Genomic DNA, 8,941 nt, shown 5'->3' with positions numbered 1-8,941 from the left:
TCCGACAGAGAAAATAAAAAATAAAAATATTATTTTCCAAAAATCATTTTATTAGTCACCGGAAGAATCAGCTATTTCAAAATAAACTATGTCGCTAGGATTGTTATTATTATGTCTTTAACAAGGAATCTCACGTAAAAGAGCAGGAAGAGCATAGATTTTACAAAATCAGAGCCGTACCCGGCGTCCGCGACCTCAGTGCGACCGACATGGGGGTAAGCGGCCCAAGCGAGCCTCGTCCCGGCCGGCAGCGCCGCTGCCCCGGAGCTGCGCTCCGCCGCCCGGCCCGCCCGAGCCCGGAAGCCGCGGTGCACCGGTGGCTTCCCGGCGGTAGGAGCCCGGGGCTGGGGCGCCCCTCCCCGCGCCCGTGGGATGAGTCCAGCCCCGGAGGGCGAGGCGCCGCTGTCACCATCCCCAGGAGACGACGGCGGGGTGCGCTAAGTGCTGGTAAGCGGGAAAGACGCCGAGGGCGGCGGCGGGGGGGCAGGTTCGGTAGCCCGGCAGGGCGAGGGCAGCCTGGGTGCTGCAGCCCGGCAGGGCACAGCCCGGCTTGGGGCGGGCGGCGGGCGGCGGCGGTCTGGCGGGGCAGCCGCGGCAGGGCTCCCCGTCCCGCACGAGCACCGGCACCACCACCCGGCGGAGCAGGGCGGGCGGGCGCGGCGCGGGGCTGCCGGAGCCCTCGCTCCGCGCCCTCTTCATCTTGTAGCGGTGGTTTTGGAACCAGATCTTCACCTGGGTCGGGGTGAGGCTGAGCAGCCGAGCCAGCTGCTCCCGCTCCGGAGCCGAGAGGTACCGCTGCTGTCGGAACCGCCGCTCCAGCTCTAGCGTCTGCGCCTTGGAGAAGAGCACCCGACGCTTCTTCTTCTTCTCCTCGGCCTCCGAGCCGCGGGCGGGGAGCGACCTTTGGGTGGAGTCGGGCAAGCTCAGCTCCGGGCCGCTCTCGTCGGAAGCTGAGGACAGCGAGGGAGTTAGAGAGAGAGGATGCCCGGGTCCGGGCGGCGGGGCAGGCACCCGGGAGGCGGCAGCCGTTGAGAGCCGAAGCACCTCCCGCGGGGAGAGCCCTGGCTGTTTACCTGGCCGGATTAATCCCGACAGTCAACAAGAGATGTGAGCTAACCCCCCCGAATACATTCAACCTGGCCCACAGGACGGAGCGGGCTTTCCCCCCGCTGGGGAGTGGCTCTGCCCACCACCGATCTCCGCACGGGCACACACGCCCGGGGCTTGCGGGCCGGTAGCGTCTGTGCTCGCTCGGTGCTAAAGCCGAATACTGGGCTGCCCCTTCCTTTCATTACTGCTTTTCTTCAGCCGCTCGATTACCTTAATATTCAACTTATCCCAGAGGGGCTCCCGCATCCATGCAAAGGGCGGTCTTCCCCCGTGCACATACAGGTGTACGTTAAACGCCCTATATCTGCGGCACCATTTACGTGGGTAAGGCAAGACCAATGTGGTACAGAGCCGGGGCTGTGAGCCGGAGCCTGCCCTCCACCATGGCAGATGCGTGGATCTATGCACAGTGAGGCGAGGCTCAGGGATGTGCTCTGCTTCCCTTGGCAGTGCGTGGGGTGACCGAACCCAGCCGGCACTCACAGGCAGGATTTCTTGCAACAGTGAAAAGGGGGAAAAATAAGAACAATTAAAAAAAAAAAAGTAAAAAATCCGGGAAGAGAGCTTAAACTATAAGCACAGAGAGACAGGTGGACATAGGCTGAGGTTTTTCTTTCTGCCATAGCTGGGAACGCGACAGACCTACAGTGGGAAAAAAAATTAATATTTTCTCTCTTAAGCTCGTGGCCGCGATATTCCTGCTGTTTCATTGTTGCAATTCAGTAATATTCTATAAAATTTCCAGCCTGGATCCCCCCGGTCCTGTAGGCTATACATGCTGGCGATTCCCTTCTTCGCATCTTCCCCAAAGGAAGAGGGGGAATAAATAAAAGAGCTGTGCGGAGATGGCGAATTCCTGTCCGTTTCATACTCACAGAGATAGTGATTTCTGTCTGTTTCTATCCACCCTCGGTACGGCGAGCCGGTGGAGTTCGCTGAGTGGTGATGGTCAGAGGCTTGCTTTACGCTATTAACATCTTGCTCTGGTAAATCCAAAATGCTCCTCACTGTAAAACTGATCCTGCCAGATGTGGCCATGGTAGTTTGTGTACACACACCCCAAAAATATCGTCCCAAAACCTCGAATCCCCTCCCTTAAAAGCTGCGAGGAAAGGACTGCGTCCAGTTACTGAGGAATCTCCCAGCTCAAGAGGACCTTCTCTTCCATCGCCACCTAACCCCAAATATTAGTGTCGTTTACAGAGGTGTCCTGTTTATATAAACAGTCCTCCCCACTGCAAACACTGCCTGCTTTCAAACCGTCCCTGTCTATAGGATGCTAAGTACCTGAATTAGTCAAGTGCTAAAGCCCTAATGGGAGTAGGTGTAACCCCCCCCTCTCGCCACCACCATGAGAGAATAACCCGTTACCTCCCAAAGACAGCAGGAAACAGGCTTCATCATTACAAATTCTGTCTGATTAGCCAAAAGTGGGGACAGATAATGGTAATTGTTAGCAGTGAATAACATCTTGGGTGGCATGTGGATGACCAACAACCACCCCCCTCCATCCGCCACCAAAGCCACCAGCGTCCCTTCTATCCGCAGACAAAGTGAATCCTCCCAGGACATCCGCAGAGCCTGCCGAGAGCCCCCTCCCCGCTTCTCCCTCTTTATTTGCCCCCCTCTCCCCTCTCTCTTTAAACCTGGAAGGAATTTAAGTCGTTATTTGTTTTATTTCCCTGGGCTGTTTGTCGTGCTACTTCCAATTCTCCCTCTTGTCATTGGCAGGTTTCCGACCCTCAACGGGGGATTTTTCACACCTCGGCTGAGCTGTCGGCGGGGAAGGCTGGCTGGTGTGTGCGTGAGGGGATGGGATCTCAGGGGGGATTTTGCCTCTCTGGGCATGTTTGTGGAAGGTGTACCTTTCTCCCAGGAAGGGTGATGGCGTGAGCTTGGCTGAGGAAACGCAGGGAGCCCGACACACGCGGTTCATAAGCAATAGTCGGGAGGAGGGGTAGGGGATAAACATATTTTTAGCACCATTTTGCGTCGTAGAACCAAGGAGTATCTCATCAGGCGATATGTGTGGGTGACTGGAACGATTCCAGCTGGGAGAAAGGGAGAAAAGATCAAGCACGGCGCGTTTATTTATTTATTTATCCTGGCGTCTCCCACCCCTGCCGAGCGCTGCTTCCTCTGCCGAAAGCATCAGTGCACAAGCTCGAAGCCCGGTCCCCGGGAGGACGGCTGCGGACAGCGACTGGGCACGGCCCGGGGCCCGGCCTCAGCTCCTCTGTCCCCTCCGCAGACAAGCGGCTCCCCGCAGCCTGTCACCGGCGGGGCCCCGTCCCGCCGCGAAGCCGCGATGGCCGCGGGGGTCTTATAAAGAAATATAACATGGGAACATGAAGCCCGATAAGCCGTTTAGACGCAAACCCGCATTGGCCGAGCTCGGTCCTCAGCGGCAGGGCAGGGGCAGATGTGAGTTATGCAGGCGGGTCGCGCAGCGTGGGTCAAGCGGTGGGGCCGCAGAGGGCGGGGGCGCGACACGCTCCCCACCCGCGCGCCGCAGCTCCCGTCCCCGTCACTTCCCGTCGGTTTCGCAGGAAGGACCCGGCGCCCACCTAGAAAACCAGTGGGAGGCCGGATGGAAAGCCTCGGGGTAAGGAGACATCTAACCTCCCCCCGGTTTCCTTTGACGGCCTCTCCGCCGAGGAGCACACGGCACAGTCCCGCCGGGCGAACGGCCCGAAACCCAGTGATGATGCTCTGAGCGCCTGGAAATAGAAACCCAGGTACACACGGAGATACTCTCCTGGCTTCGTTGGCTCAAATTTCCCTGTCCAAACAGACATCTATAAGCTATAGTGTATATTCATCCGTGCCCGCTTCCCCCCGCCCCGCAGACCCGCTCCGTGCTGCCCCGGCCGTCGTCACCCCTCCCCGCCCTGCTCCGGGCGTCGCTTCTGGAAGTGGTTACATTTGAAGGGGACAATGTCAACAGAGCAATAACGACAAGGGAAAGGCGAGATTTATATCGGCGAGATTTGTGGGCGAGATGAACGGGGCACAAGGCTCCTTTTGGCCAACTTCCCGCATATTTCTTAGGGACTGGACAGGCTCCATATAAACGATTCCCAGGCCGTGATTACTGCAGCCACCTATCAAGAGTGCTTGGTGACAGTAGTTATCTTCCCCGCTCCAAGCACAGCCTCCCAGTCATCCTGGGTGGTCGGAGCGAAGGGAGCACAAATACATGCCAACTGCTAGGCCGTGAACAAAAGCGAAATGTAGCCCTATGTCCCGGACCTGTTGGAAGCATTTGTTCCAGTCAAGATTTTGCATTTGTTCAGATCTGGAATAATAGGTGATTGACGCCTTCCCACAATGTGCTTTAACTCTCCGGGATAAATCGGAGCTTGTTCCTTGTTGTCATGGTTTTCAATAGGGTTCAATGGGATTGAACCACTATCGACTCTGCTTTACGTCTCCGGCAGCCCTATCCATACAAATTTATTAGTTACGTCTTTTTAAATGAGATTAAATTGAAATGACGCGGCCGTCCTCGGCGGAGCGGCTCCTCCCGCGGTCGCCCTGGTCCCGGTGTCGCCGTCTCCCCTCTGCGCCCGGCTGCACATGCCACCGCCGGGACAGCCCAGGGCCGGCGGGAGGTGGGCCCCGTCCCGGCCCCCCGCCCTGCCAGGTACGGCCGCGCTCCCCTGCCCGCCCCGCCGGAGCGCCGCTGCTGCCCGCGCTCCCGGGAGCCCAGAGTATAAAAGAAGGCCGAGAAGTGCTTATTAATATCTCGGCCCCTCAGGCAAATATTTGCCGAACCCCTGGGACGGAGGGGAGTTTCGGGAGGGCGGCCAGGGGAGGGGCGGGGGCCGGGGTTCAGAGAGCCACAAACTTATACAGTATCCGAGGTGGCTCTTAAGAGGAGTTTGCCAAGGATACTCTAAAGAAAGTGCAAAACTTTCCAAGGAAAAAAAAGTAAGGATGAGAGAAAGAGAGTCTACTTCAGTGACCTCTCTTAGCCTTTTAATCTATTTAACATCCTAAGCCCACACTGGTGTGTAGAAATAAGTAAATGGTACTCTTCAACCCTTAAGAGCTCTTCAGCATCAAATATTTGCACTTACTCTTAGAGTTTTTCTCAAATAGCGCAAGACACATTCTCCTGGGACGAGCCGAGCTGTCTAAATATACCTAGGCATTGTTATCTGCGGGAAATAGTTCGCTTCAAAGGGAGAACGTCATAACCCGAAATGTTTCATCTCTTGTTTTGCTTAGGACCGACTTGGACAGTTTTCAGCTCTGCCTGCTCGGCCCCATCTCGGGGTTTGCCGGTTCAGATGTCAACTTCTTCCGCGACACTTTGGCTTTGGGGCCGGGGAGCACTCTCCCCGATGGGAACCCGGGCCTGCGGTCCTCCTGCGGACGACATCCTTAGGTGCCCCTCCGAGGGATGGGTTTGCCGTTCGCAGGCCACCCCGCCGTGCCGCCGGGCGACTGGTAGCTCTGGGCCGCTACCTAGACCCTACGGCACCCACGGGGGTGACACGGGGCAGGCATTTCCCCGGGGATGCCACACGTACGCGGCAGCTCCCACGCGTGTGCTCCACTCGCAGCGACGGTGGGGACCGCAGGTGATCCTGCAGCTGGTCAGTCCCCGCCGCACGGCGAGTCTCAGTGGGCCTACGGGATGAAACCATGTCTGTCTCCGTGGCCCCGAAGGGGACGGCTGAGAGTGCTCCGCCTCCCCTTCCTCCAGCTAAATCCACAAAAACACTTCATCCCCTCGGTTCCCGCGCGTTTAAGAGAATTTTCACTCTTCCAAGGGGATAAAGAAAAAATATTTAAAATTTAGCATGTTTGTTCGTTTCCACGTTTTTCGCAGGGCGCTTTTCGGCCTGCTCCATGCTTTGTTGCGGCTTACATGAAGCAGACAGGGAACCAGGGAGAGGGGAAACCGGCCGCGTCCCCGCAGCGGCCGGCGCCGGGCGCGGCAGCCGTGGCCCTGGGGGACATGCGCGGCCGCTGCCACGCCGCCACCCGCGGGCAGGTCACCCTGCAGAGCGAGCCGGGCTGCTCACACCCCGGCAACACGGGGCCTTTGAGGGACACCGCGGGGTGCTCAGCCCGAGGTGCGGCACGGCCCTTTGGGATGACCCTGGGCTGGGTCGGATTGTCCCGTCAGGGCTTTTGTCACGCCGTTACTCGGCTCCCCTCTTCATAGACCCCCGCTGTCAAAAACACCTCCAACCACCTGAGAAAATAGCGGCTTTTTCTCTCACTCTTCTTTTTTTTTTTTTTTTTTGAATGGGTTCATTTGTTGTGCTCAGTGGAGGATTGCAAAGCAGATTGACCAATCGATGTATGGTGGGATGCAGAAACCGCGCATTTTCCTGAAATAGTTGATTGTGTCTATACCTCGAGAGACGAGGAGAGGGGAAGGGGGGAGGAAACTAACCCAGCATATTTACAGCAATACAAATGGACGCCTGGCTCCGGTTGGTGTAGTCCCGGCTCTGAGGAAGAACTGTCCAGGGCCCTTAGCCAGGCGAGGGAGGGGCAGCACCGATAGCCAGGAGAAGCCCTCTCGCCGGGGACTTTCAGGCTGTGCTGCGAGCTGAACGCTTTTGCCGTGGTAGGTTAAATCCCTGGGATAAAAGCTACCGACACAACACACCTTGCCAGGCTCACACGTCGGTTGATGGCTGATTACTGAGGCACAGAAAATGAGTGACTTGGCAAATATCACACGAAAGCCTGTACCAGAGCAGGCACATGAGCCTGTGACCAAGAGCTTCCTTTCTCTACTATACTGGATTTTAACTATTTAATCTGTGTAACAACGTATCCGCGTGGGAATTGAAATCGGCTCACTGACTTTACTGAGAAGAAAACCTGACCTCACAGAATGTGAATTTTAGGATTGATTTTGAAGTACACAAGATTCCACCTTTCTATAAAATCAAATAATTCTCTATTTCGTTTTCCCAGTAATGAGCATTTCCATAACTTTACAACTTTTTCCTTCATCGTCTTTCCCTCTCAACAACTAAGAAGCTTTGGACTTTGAATTTTACTATAAGCTCTTCTTTGTCTTTTTGCTTTGCAGCTGACATTCATTATGGTACATTTTCTAGGGCAATATTGTGTAGAGCATGGAATATTTTCTACAGGAAGAACTGGTTTCTATATATTTCTGTATGTTGTCTTTGCCTCTCTTTCCCTGTAGAATAATGTAATTTGCTTTTCCCACTTCATCATACTTCTGAATGATCTACATCTTTTTCTGCAGCTCCTTTATTTCTTCTTTTCATGACGATTTGCTAATGAAAGTACATACATACACCGACTTCAGTCTATTAAAAAATTCAACAAATTTGAACTAAATTTCTTTCTTTCATGTCCAATTTTGAAAATTCTTATTCTCTGGTGCACTCAACTTCGATCTCACTCAAAACATGGCTTCCTCTGTTATCAATCTTCTTTTGGTTTTACAGAGCTCATTAATTAAAAATAAATAATAATTATTAAATCAGATACGTGCAAAGCATGCTATCCAAGGCTTACTCTTCCTCTGAAACCCTCATTTTTCTATTCTGCATTTAAACAAGAGACTTTACTCGTTGAAACAGGGATTACCCACAGCAATGGAGGTTTCAGGATTCAGCTTTTCATTTGCTCTGTGTGATCATCCTGGAGGAATTATTTTGCAAATTGACTACAAGCAAAGCAGCAAGGGACAAGCCCTCCCCACTCTCTAAGTTGCTTTAGGACAAGCTTGTGCAGAGCCAAACTGGCATGGACATGAGCTAGGCTGTCCAGCTGCCTGGGCTTTCCTTTGCTTGGAGCCCGACCCTCAGGAAAGGCTGAGGGAGGTGAGGCTTCCACTCTCCTGTCAGCACACTCTCCTTGGGCAAGTGGGGAAGGGCCACTGGAGTTACCTGGGTCATGAAACTGTGGTGGCTGCTCTGTTCGCAGCTGGCTGGAGTACAGGCTTTGTACCACCACTGCAATGCCATTCCCCTCTTTGCCCCATTTTCATACCACACTCTCAGCCTGCATGGGATGTACAGGCAGCAGGAGCAGGTTCCAGCCAAAGGGCAAAGCATACCCAGGACAGGATGTGCTCTCAGGCCCAGATTCAGCTGCTGTAAGTGGAGTGTGGAGCCCTTTATAATATATCTGTGCAAGATATGCAGGCTCCAGGGTGGAAGTGTTATGTCTGGAGCCCAGAGGGCAGCCAGTAGCACCAATGACCTTGAAAGGGGCTGCTCTCAGGCAGTGACCTTGCCCGAGATACCCCTTGTGTTTAGGCATCTAATCACCCTTTACTTCAGTGGGAATTAGGTGCCTGACATTTGAAAGTCTGGCCCCAAAACTAAAGTGGGTGGTGCCAGGAAAACGGGCTGAATCCTAAGGGTAAAGTCCATAAGCAGTTGTTGAGAAATTGCAATAGAGGACAACAGTGTCCATGAGGGAAGCTGTCCTATTCACCAACACCATCACTTCCAACAGGCCTTCAAAAAGAGAAAAGTAATTTTGTGCTTTGAACAGATTACAAGGGTATATATTTGATTTCAGTTTATAATTCTTTGTCCTGTGTTGTAAATTATGAATTAAATTTTTTAAAATAGTAATTAAATCCTAATAAATAGCCTCCATTGATTAAATTCTATTGAATTCTAATGCATGACCTCTATTAGCATAAAACTGGCAGCCAAAATTGCAGACTTTTAAAAGGTCATTTTATTATTTTCATAAGGGATTATTTTCTTCCTCTGTAACATACCACGTCACCAAGAGGCAGTGGTGCTTTGGCTAGGTACACACCAACTGACTGGCCATCACATTGACTGACTGGCAAGCAGGCTCACAA

At 53.6% G+C, this 8,941-nt stretch overlaps 1 protein-coding gene across 1 annotated transcript; it reads right to left on the bottom strand.

Annotated features, from left to right (window-relative positions):
- Positions 1-405: 405 nt before the first annotated feature.
- NKX2-8 (NK2 homeobox 8) lies at positions 406-2,148 on the bottom strand. The gene is made up of 2 exons (XM_030484719.1): positions 1,986-2,148; positions 406-950 (listed from the first exon to the last, which is right to left on the bottom strand). Exons 1-2 carry the CDS (start codon positions 2,146-2,148, stop codon positions 406-408), a joined length of 708 nt encoding a protein of 235 aa, XP_030340579.1.
- Positions 2,149-8,941: the final 6,793 nt, after the last annotated feature.

Source organism: Strigops habroptila, chromosome 4 (assembly GCF_004027225.2).
Source record: "Strigops habroptila isolate Jane chromosome 4, bStrHab1.2.pri, whole genome shotgun sequence".
In the NCBI taxonomy this organism is placed as follows: Eukaryota; Metazoa; Chordata; class Aves; order Psittaciformes; family Psittacidae; genus Strigops; species Strigops habroptila.
The sequence above is the reverse complement of the archived record's forward strand: the minus strand, read 5'-3'. Positions and strand labels throughout refer to the sequence as shown.

What these genes read in the sequence shown, in the direction of transcription:
- NKX2-8 (XM_030484719.1), bottom strand. Translation starts at nt 2,148, where the DNA reads ATGGCCACATCTGGCAGGATCAGTTTTACAGTGAGGAGCATTTTGGAT. An exon ending in AGACAGAAATCACTATCTCT is followed by an intron (nt 951 to 1,985) that starts GTGAGTATGAAA and finishes CGCTGTCCTCAG; the next exon opens with CTTCCGACGAGAGCGGCCCG.